Genomic DNA, 19,755 nt, shown 5'->3' with positions numbered 1-19,755 from the left:
TTGTCAGTGGAAAACCAACAGCAATACTGCTTACAGAGGGGTTCAGTCTTCCTCTGCAGTTCTCTGCTCTACAGCACCTTCTCAGTTGGACCATTCTGGTTTTTTTTTTTAATATTTTATTCATTTATTCATGAGGGACACAGAGAGGCAGAGACACAGGCATAGGGAGAAGCAGGCCTCCCGGCAGGGAGCTCAATGTGAGACTCGATACCAGGACCCCAGGATCACACCCTGGGCCTAAAGGCAGACACTTAACCACTGAGCCACCCTGGAGCCCCAGGGCCTGTTTTTGTTTTATTTATTCATTCATTCATTCATTCATGAGAGATACACAGAGAGAAAGAGAGGCAGAGACATAAGCAGAGGGAGAAGCAGGCTCCTTGCAGGGAGCCCGATGTGGGACTCGATCCCGGGTCTCCAGGATCACACCCTAGACTGAAGGCGGTGCTAAACCGCTGGGCCACTGGGGCTGGCCTTTTTTTTTTTTTTTTTTAATATTTTATTTAACTGGGTCCTGTTTAAAACTGAAACTTTGCCCCTCGTTCCCTAGCACTTACTACCTCCCATCAGTGCTCTATGTCTCTCTATAGCACCGATCACTTTCTGATCTAGTATGTAATGTGTTTATCTTGCACATGGCCTCCTCCCCACCTCTCTAGGATGTAAGACTCACGAAGGCAGGGACTGCTGTCTGACTGCTCACTGCAGTAGTCCCAGCACCCACCTACAACTGTGCCTGGCACATGACAGACATTCTTTCTTTGAATGAACCGAACAAGTGAAGTATAACATGGCAATGGACTCAGTCCCAGGAGCAGGAAAGACTGGCACTGGCTGACTTACAGAACAAAGAGCATGGTCGTCACCAGTCATGTGAATGTTTTCATTTGACATCAGACATTACCTGCCTTCCCATGTGATTGTCTAATCTTTAGCAAGATAAGCCATCAGCCAGAGAGTAAATATTCAGTGACATACTTTAACACGCTCACAAATGCAGAAAAGAAATGGAGGACCCACTGAGGACACATATGCACAGAAATACAAAGTCTTCGAAGGGTGGCACATGCATTCCTCATCAGGGGGTGTGCCAGCTACACAGCTTTTGAGGGTAACAACAATGCAATAAGCACGTAACAAAATCCTTGGGCACAGAAAAACCCCATCCCAGAATTTCTTCCCTCATGTCATCTTGGGTATTTTTCCTGGCTCATGTTCTCAAATCTCCCAGAACTTGGTGGAAACTACAACCAAGTGGAAAAGAAGAACTTGAGAGGAGGAGAGGAAACAAATGAAAATGCCTATGTCCACAATTCTAGGGTTGAGACCACAGTTCCCACCCCAGATTATACCATTTAGATCAGAAAACTATCCAAACTTTTTATTGCTGACACCAGAGTGAGGAAGAGCAGGGCGGGAGGAGGGTGGAAGTCAAATGACAAGCTGAAAGCACTCCTCTTGCGAAGGGGAGAGAGTTGGTGACAACTTGTTGGCGGGGCTAGGGAACACAGTTGGGAAACAGGTTAAGATTCCTTTACAAAAAAAATTTTAGCCTGTGATTTGTGGGTACGAGGCAGCATATTTGATTATATACCATCCTAAAGGCGCTAGATTCCATTTCTATTTAATTTTATGGCCCTTCGTGGGTTACTGCTTCTCTTTGTTGCCACTGAGCTGGCTTTATTTATTAGCAATGTTACATTTTTACTGTTCTTGGGCTAATGACAATGGCGCAGACATGCTAACACACCACCTTCCCGAGAAATTAAAAATATTCTGGTAGGTTTATAGAAAGGAAATCTTGAACCATTAGGATTATCTGTAACTTACTTTCTTTTTACCTGCCAGGACAGGGGGTACCCGGAGCTCAAGACACCGGTTAAGACATGATTCACAAAACAAAGTATTTTTAATTTTCAAAATTTATGAGGATATTCTTATTCACCTGCAACTGAATTTGCATTGGTACAGAAGAAGAAAGAAAAGAGGACAATCTTCGGTGAAATTAAAACAAGGTGACCTATTTCTAGTTAAATCAAGTATCTATCCCAAATGGGCCATTTTGTAAATTAGAAGGCCAGATGCAGTATCTTTTCTGACAATATGTGCATGAACGCCTGTGTTTGGGGGTGAGTGGGTGTATATTCAGGAGGCCATCCACTTTAACTTCTGTCTCCAGGCAGGGGTGTGCCTAAGCTTTCCAAAGGTTCTTGTTGCCAGGGTCAGACGTATGACAGCTTCCCTTGGATGCTGGGTTCTACCATATGGAAGCTGATTTATGCCAAGCCCCCAACTTGTCTTTATGCCTAGGTCCTCTACCTCTTAGTACAGATAACTGTTTGCCATTGCCTTCTTCAGAGACGTCCTCACCTCTTACAACATAATTCAATTCTTAAGATTTGCTTTGGGTTTTCCAAGTTGCAGAAGGCTAGGTCTGTGTGATGGGAGTGTTAAGTGGTCAGGCTAATTGGCATTCCTCTTACAGCGCCCTGGTGTAAAGATGGTGGGGTCTCCTCTCCCCACATCCATCACCTCGCCAACTCCTCCCTTGCCTTCCTTTGGGACCACCAGGAGGCTGCATGTTCTGGGATCACAAAAGAGGCAGAGCAAAGCCAAGGCCCTAAGCTCTGGGCGTTGGGAGAGATTAGCAAGAAGGGAGTTGAGAAATTTATTCTCCATCAGAACCTCACAAGGCATAGGCCCATGCAGCAGCAAATCCTCCTTTGCCCCTGGTAGATAAGAAGTGCATTATTAAATTCTATTGCTGATTAGAATAAATGTTTACCTTAAAACATATTCCGGAAGAAGAATAAAAATCATTTAATGGGGAAATGGAGGTGATTGAGAACACGAAGGCAGACGAGATTAAAATAGAAGAGGGTAAAAAGACCAGCATGCAGACAGCAGTAATGAAGATTCCTTCCATGGTGCTGTTTGAATAATTACACTGGGCTCATTTTTTCTTCAGTATCTGGTTTAATCTAAACCTCCAAATTCTAGGAGGAAAGCTGATCTGTTACTTTCAGATAACCTGCACATAATAATATTCAGAGAACTCTAATAGCCAACCCCATTATAGAACAAATTCTATTCTGACACTAAAACCCTTACATAAGTAATATAAAGGGCACAGATGGCATCAGACATTTGAAGAAAAAAAAAGTACAGGTGTGTGCAAATTAGAATTATGCCATAATTAGAAGTAATTCAGTCACATTAAAAAAAACTATGAGAATAAATAATTTGGTAGCAAATTATTGAAAGTATTTCTCTTCCATACATTTCAATAATACATACAAATGTTTCATTAAAGTCTTAGTTTTAAAGAGAAGTAATGAAAAGAATGACAAGGAAGTCTTAAAAATTAAATCCAGGTTAAATGTTTTTAATTGCTACATACTTATAATTTCTTTGACTTAAAGATAGATAAAGTCATATGTTTGAGAAATTAATGTCTCCAAGTATCTAAATGAAGGGAATTTTCAATTCTTAGTAAGACAAAGAATGAGTATTTTTACTTATTTCACAAGCAAGAAAATCCACTAAGCTTTTATCATGTAAGTGTAAAAAAAAAGTCATCTCAGGATTATAATATTAACTATGGTGAAAAATATGTATAGATTTTACTCTCATTTTTAAAATATATGGACTATATATCCTGAAAAAAAAAACCAATATATATCCTGCATTCATATTTCTTGAAACAGGCACATTCTATCAGAGAACATTTGTACATTCAGTCCTATTTTAACCTTTCCAATGCAAATCACTTGGGTCTTTCTAGGAGAAAACTGGAAAGAAATACGTAGAGGTTTAGGAAAGGCCACTACTCACATCTCTGTAACAAAAAGCTGCTTTCTCATACCACAGCACACATGAAACTTCTCATTGTGTGCTTGCTCGGGAGGGGCGTGCATTATTTAACATTACAGCGGGTTAGGAATGGTGCTGCTAAAGCATCTGCCTAAAAAAATAATGAAAGGCACCAGAAAATAGGTTCACACTAGGCAGAACTGAATCCCAATACTTAAGAAATCATTTTGAGGATCTGGACAAACAATGTCTCTCCTTACATATTCTAATCTAAAAAAAAAAATGAACAAAAACCTCTAACAATTTTATTCATGAGGGAGAAAATCACAGTAATACGATCTAAGCCAAAGAAACAAAACTAATCATTTTTAAAATGCTTCATTCTGAATCCAGGTCTGCTCCTTAAAGCAATGACACCGAATCTATCTTAAGACAGACATATTTTGCTTTTTGGTTCAGAAATCCACTTATTAACATTCAGTATTTAGCTTCAAATAAATAGCTTTCCTACTTGCTTTCCTATCCTCCCAAAATAAGGAATAATGACAGGGTGGGGCAGGCTAGTAGAGAAAGCTGTCAGAAAAATCATATCCACTGTTTCAGGAAGCAAACCCAAGGTCCAACCCAAGGATTTTTTTTTTTTTCATGTAAAGCCACCATTGAACTCCACCCAGATTTGAGTCTACTTCAAAAGCAGGGGAAAATGTCAAAAAAATAAAATAAAAACAAATCATCGTCTGCATATTTGCTGATCATCAATGGCATTCAGGATTCAGAGGTTGGAGTCATGCATTATGAATGAATGGGTTTCCAATGGTAACTGGGAACCGTGGCACTCAACCCCAGGGTTCTCCGACAGAGGATCGGGTGGGGGAAGGGTCTAATCGCACATTCTCCTCCGCCCTGGGGGATGGAGGAAGGAATCGGGCGACTCAAATATTTCATCCCCTTCCTCGCACCCACCGGAGAAATGCTGGGTGGGTGGGTGGGTGGGTTGGAGTGGGGGGCCGGGGGGGAGGGAATCTTCTATTTAAAATAAGCCGAATACACATTAAAATGGAAGACTGGTAAAAACAAAAATGTAGTCAGATCACATTAGGAACTTGAGCAGAAAATCTTGCATGACTTTCTCCCTATTCTGAATTTGGTGCCTTTGTTTAAGCAAAGAGTGGGTCTCCCTCTGCTAGTTAACAGAGCATGCATGCAGCATCCCCAAGAGACGAGGGTGGAAAAAAAGAGAGAAAAAGCCAGAATAGAGAGAGCAAGAGACATCAGTTATCCACCTGGCGTAACGCTGGGCAATTCGGAACCTTTCGGACCTACCCATTTCTGCAGACAGACTAATCAACGAGGCAAAGACTTAAATCCTCCCAAGCCTGTCGCTGCAGCTCCACGGCAATCCAAAAGAACAATGCACATTCCGCCAACCTCCCAAGTTTGGAAGCACCACCGTGCAAAGAGACTGGTTAAAATCCCCTACCATGCAGTGCAGCCATCATCAGCAGCCCAGCATATCTCCTGCTCCGTGAGGTGATGCGCCAGCTCAGGAACAGGGCCGAGGAGCAGACAAACGGAGGAAAAGAGAGGAGGCCCCGCAAAGTCGGCAGGAATGTTTCTGGGTCATTAACAAGTGGGAGACCCCTTTCGGCATCCAGACCAATCAATCTCTATCTTACAGGACATCTTTTTTCGCACTCAGCGTCTGTTGAAAAGACTGCAGCAAACCTAGCAAGGGATTGTGGGATGGGGATGCAGCAGCGAGCTGCAAGGAGATTCGCGGGCGGCCCTGGCGCTCTGAGTCAGCAGTCAGCTGCGGCGCGGCCGACACCTGGGCCCGGCCCGGCCCGGCCCGGCCGGCGGCCCGGGGCTGGGGATGGGGGGGCACCGGCCGCGCCCGCCCACAAGTCACAGAGGGTGAGCTGGCAGCCCAGGGGCCCGCGGGGGGCGGATTCCAGAAGGGAACCGAGGCACCCGAAACCCCAGCTCAAAATCACAGGTGTGTCCAGACTGCGTGTGCGAGGCACGCTGACTTCCCTAAGTTAGGGAGGCCCGAGCACCTGTTTCCATAATGCAAGCGACATTCCTCTGCTTTCTGTGGTTCTGGTCGTTCGGACAAAAATCCTAAGGTACATTTATTTGCTTCAGGGGGTGAACAGAACCTGTTGTTTTTCTGACGTTGGGAACTTGCGCAGTTAAGGGCTGAGGAACTTGACACACCTTACATACATACATAGCTTGATTCCCTATTAGGTGACTCAACTTATTTTTAAAAGGCTTTAATAACATAAAAATGATCAAATGGCCATATAAAAACAATCAGATCCTCATCTTACAAATAATACCTTAGAATTGAAGAAACTTAGGGCGATCCCTGGGTGGCTTAGTGGTTAAGCTCCTGCCTTCAGCCCAGGGCATGATCCTGGGGTCCTGGGATCAAGTCCCACATCGGGCTCCCTGCATGGAGCCTGCTTCTCCCTCTGCCATGTGTCTCTCATGAATAAATAAATAAAATCTTAAAAAAAAAAAAAAGAATAAAAAAAACTTAGATATGGGAATGGGATTTACAATCTTTCCCTTTTCTACAGCACTAGGGGCAGAGAACCATACTGCATTTTTAAAAAGATTTTAATTAATTTATTTATAGATTTTATTTATTTATTCATGAGAGACACGGGGGAGGGTGGGCACAGAGACACAGGCAGAAGGAGAAGCAGGCTCCATGCAGGGAGCCCAACGTGGGACTCGATCCCGGGTCTCCAGGATCAGGTCCTGAACCTACAGCAGACACTCAACCGCTATGCCACCCAGGAGTCCCACCATACTGCATTCTATATTTTGGTTAGTTATTAGTTTTAAAGTGGACACTAAACATTTTATTTAATAATAAAATTGTTAATTCTCATATTGATTACATTAATATTCATCACATTCTTTGCATGCAGTCAGGCATTGCATTGAGCCCTGTAACGGGGCACTCCGCTCTACGGACCAGTTAGGATTACCTTTGGGGGAGTGGGTCATAGAGCGCCCAGTGAAACTGACAGAGGCAGGACACGCCAATGTTGCCATGTTCTTTTAGGTGGTACCCAGTTCTCAAAAGCCCAGGTTAAGACCCTGCTTTTAGAAGTTTTGTTTTGTGGGCTGCCTGGGTGGCTCATTCAGTTTTAAGTCTGACTCCTGATTTCAGCTCAGGTCATGATCTCAGGGTAGTGGGATGGAGCCCCACGTTGGTGCTCCCTGCTCAGCAGTGAGTCTGCTTGAAATCCTGTCCCTTTGCCCCTCCTTTGCTCACGTACTCCCTCTCTCTTTAAAATTAATAAATAAATCTTAAAAAAAGTTTTGTGTTTTTTTTTTTAACAACTTTACTTAGATATAATTCACATACCATACAATTCACTCATTTAAACTGTATAAGTCAATGGCTTTTAGTATATTCACAGATGCGGGCAACCATCATCACAGCCAATTTTAGAACATTTTCATCATCTCAGAAAGGAACTCTTGTGCCTTAGCTATCACCCCTACATTCCCACCACCCATAGTCTTTTTTAAAAAAAAATATTTTATTTATTTATTCATAAGAGACACAGAGAGGGAGAGAGAGACTGAGGGAGAAACAGGCTCCATGCAGGGAATGCGATGTGGGACTCAATCCCGGGACCCCAGGATCATGCCCTCGGTGGAAGGCAGGTGCTAAACGGCTGAGCCACCCAGGGACTCCTGACCCACTGCCCAGAGTCTTAAGCAACCATTAATCTACCCTCTGTTTCTATGGTTCCCTCTATAGATCCCAGACATGAATAGACTCATATAATATGTGGTCTTAGGTATCTGGCTTTTTTCACCTAGCATGTTTTCAATGTTCATCCATATGGTAGCATGTATCAGTATTCTGTTCCTTTTTCAACCTTTTTATGGTAGATTGTATGGAGATAGTGCATTTTGATTATCCATCTACCAGCTGATTGTCACTTGGGTTGTTTCCACTTTTTGGCTATTATGGATAATGCTGCTAAAAACATCTCTGTACAGGTGTTGGGTGGACATATGTTCTGTTTTAAAAGTTTACAATTTAGGGGCAGCCCAGGTGGCTCCGCGGTTTAGCGCCGCCTTCAGCCCAGGGCATGATCCTGGGGCCCCAGGATCAAGTCCCATGTCAGGCTCCCTGCATGAAGCCTGCTTCTCCCCTCTGCCTGTGTCTCTGCCTCCCTCTCTCTGTCTGTCTCTAATAAATAAATAAAATCTTAAAAAAAATTAACAATTTAATTAGAACTGACTCCTAAAACAACAAGCAGGCTACCCTCACTCCATTTTACCATGTCCTTTTCCCAAGAGTCCATCACAAAGGAGCCTGACCTGTATGTATGGTGGGAATCCCTCTTCTCACTCATGCTGTTGCTGGCCCTTTCTGAGGCCAAATTCACTGAATGCTGACCTCTCCCCCAGCACATCTCCTGGCCTCTCTCCTCTTCCTCCACTCAACCCAAACTGGGGGCATACAACTGGAGCAAGCCTGTGTTCTCAGAAGATGGTAGAGAAGAAGGAGATCCTTGAACTTTTTGCTGGGCTTGTACTCACAGAAGGTTCGCTTATTCAATCATTCATTCCAATGAATATTTATTGCATGTCCAGTGGGTCAGGCACTGAGTAGGCATTGAGGATCTCAGCCCTCAGGAAAGTTAAGATCAGACAGTTGATACACTGAGTGGTAAGTACTTTGACAGGAAGAAGAAGCGGAGTCTCTGGGAGCTCACAGGAAGGACATAGTGAGGCAGGGAAGCGTGGGGTACATTACAGGAATAGAGCACAGCACATGCATAGGCTTGGAGGCAAGAGATGGCTCACAGGAATTGAGAGCATAGTTCAGTGTGGCTAGAGCCTTGGGTGAAGACAGAATAAATGGGGGGTCATAGGATAGAATAAATGGGGGTCATATGTATTTCTGATCTTTCACCCAGAATTGGGAATATCTCTTTCTTGGAAACAGCTTTACATAGGACAGTTGGGTTCCAAACACCTTCAACGCTATGGCTTAAATACTGTATGGGTAAATGGGTTTGGAGGGCTCAGTCTGCAATCTAACAAACATAACATTGTTTATTATAGGAAAACGCAGCCTCATTTTTAGTGCATGTGTTGGCAAATAAATACAACTATTTATAAGCTGGGCCTTGGGTTGCCATGGGATGTGTTAGGAGGCCACAGCATCTTCTCCTTGGCACTCCCTGGCTACAGGTGGATGGTGGTGGTAGTGGCTGTTGGTATACCAAGGCACAGGTTCCTTCCGAGTTGGAGTTTGCTTGTACTGAGGCCTCACACAGTCAGACTGTAAGGCTGTGAGAGCAGAGAAGCACCCCAAGTTCTTGGGATGGAGTCTGCTGCACAGGAAAGAGGCTGCTGTCACTGACTTCCTGGAGCTGTCTTGCCCCTCCCCACCATTTCCCTCCAGTTGAACATACATTAGCGAGTTACCTGTCATCAGTCACTTTGACCGTGATGTACTCAGGAAGTATACAGATAGTGAATATGAAACGAACAGAACATGTGCTAACTTATTTGGATTTGATACAATCCTCCGAGACAGAGATCCAAAATGTACTGACCATGTATTATGTGCCAGGCTCAATCCAAAGCCCTTTAGATACAGCCTACCTATCCCTGATCAAGGAAATTTTTTTCTAGAAAGTAAACTCCTTAGGATGACATACAAGGTCATTTATGATCTGGCCTCTGCCTTCCTCATTTTTCTCCACCTCTGTCTTCCCCAGTCATATTCTAGTTCCAAGACATGCCACCATGCATTTTTTAGCAGTGGCTGTCAACCAGGAAATGATACCTTCCCCAACCTCTCCATGAAGTGGTGGGGTACGCATTTGGAAATGTGAAGGGGCATTTTTGGCTATTATGTTGATTGTGTGCTGGGGGAGCAGGCAGGTACTACCAACATTTGGGGACAGAGATGCCAAACACCTTCCAATACATGGGAGAGTCTCATATGAGTACATTTGTCCCCTCAAATTACTAATAGCACTCCCTTTAAGAAATAGGAATCTCTAAGCTCACATTCCATTTGTTTTCCCAGGAATGCTCTTATCCTTTCCTGACTCCTTCCCCTGTTTAACTTCATTGAATTCTTCAGAACTCAGCAAAGACACCATTCACTTAAAAAAAAAAAATTCTTGGGGCAGCCCCGGTGGCACAGTGGTTTAGCGCCGCCTGCAGCCCAGGGCGTGATCCTGGAGACCCCGGAACCAGTCCCGCATCGGGCTTCCTGCATGGAGCCCTGACTTCCTGCCTGTGTCTCTGCCTCTCTCTCTCTGAATGAATAAATAAATCTTAAAAAAAAAAAAAAAGTTAAAAAAAAATTCTGACTCCTTCTCCAATCCCAACCCCTCCCATCCCCAGTCTGGATTGAGTGTCAGTCCTATGTGCTCCACAGCATTCTTTGCTGAAAATTATTGATGGCTCCAAATTTTTACCTCTAACTCCCCAGCTCCTAGTGCAGTGCCCATCACATAGTAGGTGCCCAATAAGTAGATACAGAATGACAAAAGTCCTTCTAGAAGTGAATGAGTGACATAACATGATATAAAGGTAAATGTTCACCTCAGAATTGGAAAATAGTTGGAGCATTAGGGAGAGGGAATTCTTCATATCTGATTGGTGTTTTTAATAAATTTTTTAAAGATTTTTTTATTTTAGAGAGAGACAGCATGAGCAGGGGAAGGGCAGAGGCAGAGGGAGAGGAAGAAAGAATTCCCAAGCAGACTCCCCAGTAGGTGTAGTGGAGCCTGACGTGGGGCCTGATCCCAGGACCCTGAGACCATGACTTGAGTTGAAATCAAGAGTCAGGTGCTCAACTGACTGAGCCACCAGGCACCCTGATTGGTGGTTTATAATTTAGAAAACACCTTTATAATACATTTTCTGTTTGATCTGCAATGCTGATCTGGAAACAGAGGAGGCATTATTATTATCATTGTGGAAACTGAGATTCAGAAAGGATACATGGGGCACCTGGTGGCTTAGTCAGTTAAGTGAGCCACTCCTGATTTGGCTCGGGTCATGATTTCAGAGTCATGAGATGGGGCTCTGTGCTGGGTGTGGAGCCTGCTGAAGATTCTCTCCCTCTGCCCCTCCCACCCCACACACAGCACTCTCTCCCTTCCTCTCTCAGAAAAAGGAAAGAAAGAAAGAAAGAAAGAAAGAAAGAAAGAAAGAAAGAAAGAAAGAAAGAAAGAAAGAAGAGAAAGAAAGAAAGAAAGAAAGAAGAGAAAGAAAGAAAGAAAGAAAGAAGAAAGAAAGAAAGAAAGAAAAGAAAGAAAGAAAGAAAGAAAAGGAAGGAAGAAAGAAAAGGAAAGGAAAAGAAAAGAAAGAAAGGTTATGTGGCCAGTAGAGTGGCAATTGTGTAGTAAAGGTGAACTGGAGCTCCTAGGGTCAAGCTCCCTCCAAAGACTCTAGCAGAAGATCCTTGTCTCTTCCAGTTTCCAGTAGTCTCAGGCTACCTCGGCTTGTAGGGGCATCACTCCAGTCTCTAACCATTCTTACAGGTTTGTCTTCTCCATGTTTGTCTCTGTGTCTTCACATGGCACTTCCCTCCCTGTCTTCCTTTTTCCTCTTAAAGGATCCCTGTCTTATCAGATTAGGGCCCTCTCACATGAGGTTAAATCATAACCTGATTACATCTGCAAAGACCCTATTTCCAAGTAAGGGCACATTCACAGGTACAGTGTTTGGGACTTCAGCCTCTCTTTCTGAGGTACATCATTCAACCCACAACACCTACCATGGGTAAAAGGTTAACCTGAGGCCTGGGCTGATGCAGACCTGCCTGAGAATGACCTGGTTTGCCCACAACAGTGTTTCCTTGAAGACAGTAGGGTTAAGATAAATGGGGAATGTGATGTGTGCTTCATTTGTGGTGTGCACCAGTTAAACCGTGAGGTGGCTACATAAGCAGGATGACATGAAAGATTGGAGGGAGAAAGGGGTATGACCCGCACACACCTTGGCTCTCATCCCTGGTACATACCGTAAGTTGGTAATGGGGAAAATGAAGTTTCTAGGTCTCCAATGGCATAAAGATGCCATATCTCTTGGCCTGTATTCTATGCCAATGTTTCCTAACCACAGAATTAGATTAAAACTGTGCCTTTTGGGCAGCCCTGGTGGCTTAGCGGCTTAGCACCACCTTCCACCCAGGGTGTGATCCTGGAGACCCTGGATCAAGTCCCACATTAGGCTCCCTGCATGGAGGCTGCTTCTCCCTCTGCCTGACTCTCTCTCTCTCTCTGTCTCAAATAAATAAATAAATAAATAAATAAATAAATAAATAAATAAATAATCTTTTAAAAAATAAATAAAAATAAAATAAAACTGTGCCCTTTGCGTCTGATTGGCAGCTGGAACCCACACCCACAGCTGTGCTGCTCGTCTACCCAGTCTGAGCTCCTTCCCAGTGATCTTCCCAAGCCCCTTCTCAGCCTGAACATGTCCTTTACAGAGAAGCCTGAAGCAAATCACAAGGGTCTGCCATCCATCGAACTACCAAACTTCCCAGGGCCACCCCTACCCCTTCTTATTCTTTGTCTTGCTCTGACAATAGCAAACATAAAAAGCAAAAGCCCCGAAACAAAAACCACTCTTGTTGTGCCATCGTCTGGCCTGGATAATTCAGAGCTGACTCTGTCCTGAGTTGGCCAGGAAGAGAACCTCCCCGACTTCCCTGGGTTCCGAATTACATTAATGTCCACGCTGATGTTCTTCCCTTCTGCGGAGGTTCACGATCGCACTTTTCATCCTGACAACTGAATGATAGGCGGTGCCAAGGTCCTGCGTGCTTCGTGGCTTACCATGTTTAATTAATCAGTGCGGGGGGGGGGGGGGGGCGGGGGGCTGGCACTAGCAGGCTGGGATGGAGTTGGAGTCGGTGCCGGGCGGGCTGAGGCCGGGCTCGGACCAGAGCCTGGGGGGCAGGGCCCCGAGGGGCGCCCGGGGAGCCCGCTGAGGCCGCGGGTGCACAGCGACTCACGCCTTGCTGGGCGCCGCCTCCCCTCTGCCCACTGCCTCCTCTCTACCCCGTGCAGCGGGTTGTGTGCAAACCAGCAGGTAGTGCACGGGACCCCGAGAAATGTTCCTCTCTGCCGACCAGATGACGCCGCGGCTACGACTCTATTCCAGGGGGAGGCGGCCCGGGCTTCCCAGGCCCCACAGCTCGGGGAGAGCCTTCACCCGGCGGGTCGCCGCCGCCGGCGGTTTCTACGGCAACAGGCCCCGCCCCCGGGCGCCGAGCCACGCCCCTGGCGCCGAGCCACGCCCCCGGGCGCCGAGCCCCGCCCCCGCGGAAGACCCGCCGCGGGCCTTCCCCACGCGGTGTCCGCCCCTCTGCTTCTATCCTGGATCTTTAACCCCCTGCTCTGTAGGTTTCCTTTTTCTGACCTTATTTCTCACCGGGCGACAGGACAGCTCGGTAAAGTAACTGATGCAAGTGCTGGCGATGGGAGAGCCCAGGGGGCGAGGGGGCTCGAGCTTGCGGTGGCAGCAATAAGGGCTGCGAGCCGTGGGGACGGGGGCCGGGGACCGCCCTGGCTGCACCCCCCAAGAGTGTGGGGGCCCCGGCTGGGGCCCTCTCTCATTTCCCGGGACTGCGGCTCTGCAGCATCCGGCCTCCTGCGCCGACGTGACCCTGGAGCGCGAACCCGAGGAGGGGCCCTCTCGCCCACACGCCTGCACGCCCGCGTTCACCGGCCTAGAGCTCAGTGCTGCAGCCGGGGTGATGCCCAAGTAGGAGTCCGGGCACTTGGGCGCACAGAGGCAGGACGAGGACGGAACTTGGCGTCCCCGCTGAAGGCCTCCCCCATACATGTAATCCGGCGAGAGTATTTTCCTTTTTTTTTTTTTTTTTTTTTAAGATTTTATTTATTTATCCATGGGAGACGCACAGAGAGAGGCAGAGACACAGGCAGAGGGAGAAGCAGGCTCCCTGCGGGGAGCCCGATGTGGATGGGACTCGATCCCGGGGCCCCAGCATCACGCCCTGGGCCGAAGGCAGGCGCTCAACCCGGAGCCACCCAGGCGGCGTCCCTGGAAGTATTTTCCTAAGCAGGGTATGTGGCACGGGCCCACCCTGGGCACACCTCCCAGGGTTAGAATCTAACCACCATGATGATAACTAAGGCAGAGGCTCTGGAGACACGTCTGTATTTGCTCTGTATTCAGGTTGCTCGTTGCCCCTGTAAGCCTATTTGTAAAATACTGTAAGGCTGTCCTGATGGTTAAACGGTATAGTATCCACGTGTCTTAGCACCGTGCTTAACACAGTCTCAGTACTAGCATCTGAAGCTGTGTGGTGCAGGGTAGAGTTTGGGCCTGAGCGTGAGGATGGATTTGAACCCTGGCTCTGCCACTTAGGACTTTTGAGTAACTTAACCTCTCTGTGCCTCAATTTCCACATCCATGTAAGGGGGACAATAACCTACTTCACAGCATAATTGTGATAATTAAATGGTTTCATCTATGAAGAGATATAGGAGGGAGTCAATACCTGTATTACTACAGTACTAGCACTAGTAGTATTGGCACTACTAGGTTTCTGAGTTCTTTTAGGAATGACTAATGATTTACTTTTGTATTCCTAGAACCTGGCTCACATAGGGACTCAATAAGCATTTATTTTGGAGGATGAACAAATAGACTAGATGATATGCTCTTCCCCTTTAGTTATTTTCTTCTGCCAAGTGAAGTAAATCAATAAATGAGAGTGGGCTGAGTCGTGCAAAATCAGAAAAGATAAATCTATACGCTGTTATCACCCTCAGCTGGACACAGCCTCCCCTGGCCTTCTCACCCACTTAGCTGGCTTGACACAGTTGACTAAGAGGCTGGAGCGCTACTTTGTTGCTCCTGGTGAGTCTTCACACTAACTCCTAATCCTAAACCAGCCCGGGGACCTGCCCCTTGTTCTTACGAGAAACAAGGTCTGCTACTTTGTGCTGTTCATCTGCCAGTGGAAGTGAGTCCTCGGGATCCCTGGGTGGCGCAGCGGTTTGGCGCCTGCCTTTGGCCCAGGGCGCGATCCTGGAGACCTGGGATCGAATCCCACATCGGGCTCCCGGTGCATGGAGCCTGCTTCTTCCTCTGCCTGTGTCTCTGCCTCTCTCTCTCTCTCTCTCTGTGACTATCATAAATAAAAAAAAATAAAAAAATAAAAAATTAAAAAAAGGAAGTGAGTCCTCACTGGCCAGCTTCTTGCCTTGAGAGTCAGCAGCCTTTTTGGAAAGATAAGACAAAAAATGGTTCCTTGTGGTACCTTTCCAGAGTCAAAATTTTATCCTATGAGGACAGTCATCATCTCTGGACACAAGAATGGGAGGCCTTGCTCTCATGTTCTCCTCTGAATGGATATGTGTTAATGCAAATACTGCCTTGCCCAGCTCTCTACCTCAAGGGTTGGCAGTGTGTCTGGGCTGGACACCAGGATGTCACAGGAAGACCAGAGGCAAAGGGAGCAGGGGCAAAATTATAGGAGCTAAAATTATAGGAGGGGATATGTACATGGGTCTGCTTGGGCCTTTTGGGCCCAGGGTGTCCTACCAACACCTGTAAGCCCTGGCATGCAGTAAGCCACCTTGGTGCCAAGTGAACCATCCATGGCCAGGGGGCCAATGATGAGTGCACCCCAATTCTTCCTTAATAATGTTTTTCCTCTTCCCATCTCTCTTCTTCCCCATTTCTCCTGTTCTCTCTCTACTCCCTACCCACTTTGTTCAACAAACTTTTAATTTAGCTTCTACTATGAGCTGGGTACTGCACTGGCATTAGGTCACTATCTTTACGGAACTTATGCATACTCATGAGAGAGCATAGACATAAATCTCAAATAATAAATTAGATTAAAAAATAGATTTGATCTCAAGTAAGCAATTTTTATCTATGGCCTCCACCTGAGGCCTGCCAAAGATGCTCATAGGTGTTGCTTCCAACTGGGAAGGTGTTCTATGGTGGGTGATATTTGTAGGGTTGTCATGAGGATTAAATAAGACAATGCCCGGAAGTGGTTTAGCACAGTGCCTAGCTCAGAAGAGTCTAATTGCTAATTGCTAATTAGCAAGCCTAGTGGTTGGCAAACTTTAGCTCCAAATGGCCCGTTGCTGAACATTTTAGATTCTGCAAGCCATACAGCATGTCGCAACTGCTCAACAATATTGTTGTGTGAAGGCAGTCATAGACAACATACAAAGGAATGTTGCTGTGTTCCAATAAAAATGTATAAAAACATAAGTTTTATAGAAATTTCACGTCATAGAATATTATTTTTCTTTTAATACCCCCACCACCACCACCACCACCACCACCAGCATTTAAAAACGTAGAAACTGGGATACCTGGGTGACTCAGACAGTTAAGTGTCTGTTGATCTAAGCTCAGGTCTTGATCTCAGAGTCATGAGTTCAAGCCCTGTTACTTATAAATACATACATACATACATAAATATTTTTAAAAATGTAGAAACTGTTCTTAACTAACAGACTGTAAGAAAAACAGGCAGTGGGGCAGATTTGAGACTCAGGCCATGGTCTGCCCACCCTGATCAAACCTAATGAGGTGGCTGGCACTTGCTTTTATGGATTTTGCTTTAAGAGGAATGGGTCCACTATACCCTAATTCAGAGTCTGAATATTATGACACAGCCAGATGAACTTTAACAAGTTTATAAACTAATCCAAGGACAACAACAAAAATCTCATAAAAGAAAAACAGTAACTATAATTTATTTGTACACAAATATAATTAAGTAATCATTACCTACAATATCTACAATTTATTTGTACACAAGAAATGGTAAAAACAACCATTTCCTTAGATGCAGGATCACCCTGTGTTCTGTAGACAGAGGCAAGCTGTTCCCCGCAGATGGAAAAACTGTACCTCACTTCTCAGTGCTATTCACAGAGAAATCCAGGCGTAAGAAACATCATGGAAGGTCACAACATCCCTAAGTTTTACACACAGAGGATGAAAGAAGACACAATATACCGTGAGTGAAGGATAGGGGAAATTTTAGGAGGGTTGGAGGAAACTGCCAGAAAACAAGTCCCACCACTGTGGAAATCAGATTGCAAATAATTGAGCTGTAAGATAGTCAAATACATGGCGGATAATGCCATGTAATTCCTAATTCCTTCTTTCCTTGTCTCCTACCTTCTAGCTATCTGTGAATGCAAATAGGACATTTTGCTTTACTTCCCACTACAGGTCAGGAAAATTTTTACTCTCTAATTCATATCAAATTCCTCACAGGTCAGGAATTCTTTCTCTAATGCCATAAAAAGGCCATATTCCAGACACATTGCAATTAATAATTAAACTTCTTTCCCTTGACTCAAAGGAGATGTAAAGGCTTTCTTATAAAGCTATTCCAAGAATCAAATCTCCTCTTGTACATCTTAAAAAAAACTATGTGTTATCCGCGTCTTGATCTCACTACCAGGTAACGAGTCTGCTAACCCAACCTGTCTGAAGTGTTGAGCAGTCCACAAGGTCAGATGTCCTAATCACGTCCTCTAACTCAGTGGGGATTCTCCTCTGGAAAGAACATAGCCCAGGCACAGATGAATAATATAGTGTGAGTCATAGATAATCTGCTGGCTCCCTACAGAATTGCCTCTTTGTTTTAACTACTCTCTGATGTAGAAAGAAGGCAGGACTTTTTGAGAAAGGAGAAAGTGAGAAGCTGGGATCTGGCAAGGGACCTTGGCCAGGATATACCCAACCGGAAAGAACCCAATGTTCTTTCCCGCCCCATCAAGAAAGACCACAAGCGGGATCCCTGGGTGGCACAGAGGTTTAGCGCCTGTCTTTGGCCCAGGGCGCGATCCTGGAGACCCGGGATCGAATCCCATGTCAGGCTCCCAGTGCATGGAGCCTGCTTCTCCCTCTGCCTGTGTCTCTGCCTCTCTCTCTCTCTGTGTGTGACTATCATAAATAAATAAACATTAAAAAAAAAATTAAAAAAAAAAAAAAGAAAGACCACAAGCCTAAGTTCAAAGACGCTGGTACTCTCTAAAGGGATATGAGCCACCCCACTGTCATATGGATCTTCAGTCTCAGACCAACAACCAGAATCAAGAGCATAAGCTCCATCACTTTTTAATCCCATGAGGTTCAGTTCACAACCCCAGCTCCCAGGCTGGCTCCTAACCCCTTCCCTTCTTGCCCTGACAGGGAAGCAGTGACTGGAAGCGGGAAGGCACAAGATTCCCATCCCTTCATACCGCCTGAGGTATTTAAAGTTCCAAAGAACCATAGAGATGATATAGTCTCCTGGTTTGAAAGCCACAAGATACATTCTCCAAAACATTGGCCTTGGTCCTGGGGGCCCTGCCAACATGCTCACCTCTCATTTTGCTGTCTTCCCCACCTCCACCCACCCCTCATGCATCTCTTCAGAACACCTGGACCTCTGTGGCCATATCCCGTCTGACCACCATCTTACAGACAAACAAGTCTGGGGAGGTGACGAGACCCCCCCAGTGTCATATAACTAGCAGGTAGCAAAGACTGACACAGACTCAGGCCTGACTGTGTACCTCTCTCCATCTGTCCCACTGCCCTTCTTCCCAGGTGGGCCTGGGGAGCTGGTGGTCTTTGCTGGCTGTGTGGAGTTCATTATGACTGCATTAGTTCTGTAGGACGGTTCAAAAGAAATGACTGGAAATACAAGCACAGGTCTTGCTAAGATGAGAAAAGAAAACCATACTGAGGAATAACAAAGGGCCCTCAGCTGGTCTGCCTGAAGAGCTAATGGTTTAGAGCATGTGGATACGAAAATACCACATCCAATGCAGGAGTTCCCAAGATAGAGTAACAGGAATCCACCACAAAGCATGAGAGGACTAAAAGGTTAAGACTCTGGCCATCCACATGGCAAAGGGCAGGGAAAAAATAAACCACGACATCCTGTTAGAGGGGGATTCACAGAGAAGGCGGACTCCAGGGAATGGAGAGGAAAAAAAAAAAGATACAGGACATAAATGACCAACTTTGCCTAGTTTGGAAGCTGCAAATCTTTCGAATGACCTTGACAATAAAAATCCGACACCAAAATAAACACAGAAGACTGGAAGTCATTAAGCAGTTGTACAGATTGCTACGAAGCCTTTCACCCTGGTCAAATCTGAGAGGAGGGTAGAGTGAGAGAAGTACAAGGAGTTACTGAAAAGACCTGCGTTGATGTTGTTGGCATCGGATGGCCAGCGCCTTCAGGCCCTTCTCCTTCCTGTTCCCTGACGGGCCTCAGGAGAATTTCCATTCTATTTTTAAAAAGCTATTAACACATGTTTGTTTGTCCCCAGAAATGGAAGTGAAAGAATCCGGCCTTAATTTAGACTTGCCCACAAAGCTTATTTATTATAAAACCAGGTTTTATTTCTGTTTTTCTATTTGATCAAATAGTCAGGGCTTTCCTAGCAGCATTCGGGGACCTTTATCCAGCCTTCCTGTGGCCTCTGGATCCTGCTCTTCCCTCCATCATTCTCTCTCCACTGTTCCTGGCCTTTCAAGACTCAGCTGGCCCAGTAAGTGCAAATTCTGAGATCTTACATCCCAATAGAGGTGGCCTCTTGTTAGTAAATGACAACATCACTGAGTCTTCATGAGAAAGGTGCCAGCTTTCTGGGTACTTGGCCTGCTCCCCCACCCCCGACCTCCTACCACAAGGCTGCCCCTGTTTCCTTAGCTCTCTGCCCAAATGCTGCCTCCTCTCTGAGGCCTTCCTTGTCCCTCCGATCCTAAGTGGGTGCCCCCCCTTTGTTACCTAGCACTCCACCGTAGTTGAATCCTTCATGACAACTGTCACCGTTTGTAATGACATGCATATCTGCTTGCTTGGTTAGAGCTGCTTCCCCACCAACCTGTAAACCCCACAGGGGCAGGGTCACACCC

The 19,755-nt window shown here is 45.7% G+C and overlaps 1 protein-coding gene across 30 annotated transcripts in view; it reads right to left on the bottom strand.

Moving 5' to 3' along the window:
- TRIM2 (tripartite motif containing 2) overlaps positions 1-19,755 on the bottom strand; it is a 170,468-nt gene that overhangs the window by 60,371 nt on the left and 90,342 nt on the right. The window contains exon 1 of one of the 30 annotated variants that reach the window (XM_072724867.1): positions 5,294-5,688. The exons of 24 other annotated variants lie outside the window; for them this stretch is intronic. In XM_072724867.1, coding sequence (XP_072580968.1) covers positions 5,294-5,296 — 3 coding nt within the window. In that variant the 5' untranslated portion in view covers positions 5,297-5,688. Of the gene's footprint in view, positions 1-5,136; positions 5,689-19,755 lie in introns of those variants that run through there. 5 more of the 30 variants (XM_072724869.1, XM_026016580.2, XM_072724875.1 and 2 more) reach the window with 5 other exon arrangements.

Source organism: Vulpes vulpes, chromosome 10 (genome assembly GCF_048418805.1).
Source record: "Vulpes vulpes isolate BD-2025 chromosome 10, VulVul3, whole genome shotgun sequence".
Taxonomy (NCBI): Eukaryota; Metazoa; Chordata; class Mammalia; order Carnivora; family Canidae; genus Vulpes; species Vulpes vulpes.
Note: the sequence above shows the minus strand (reverse complement) of the source record. Positions and strands in the feature narration are given on the sequence as shown.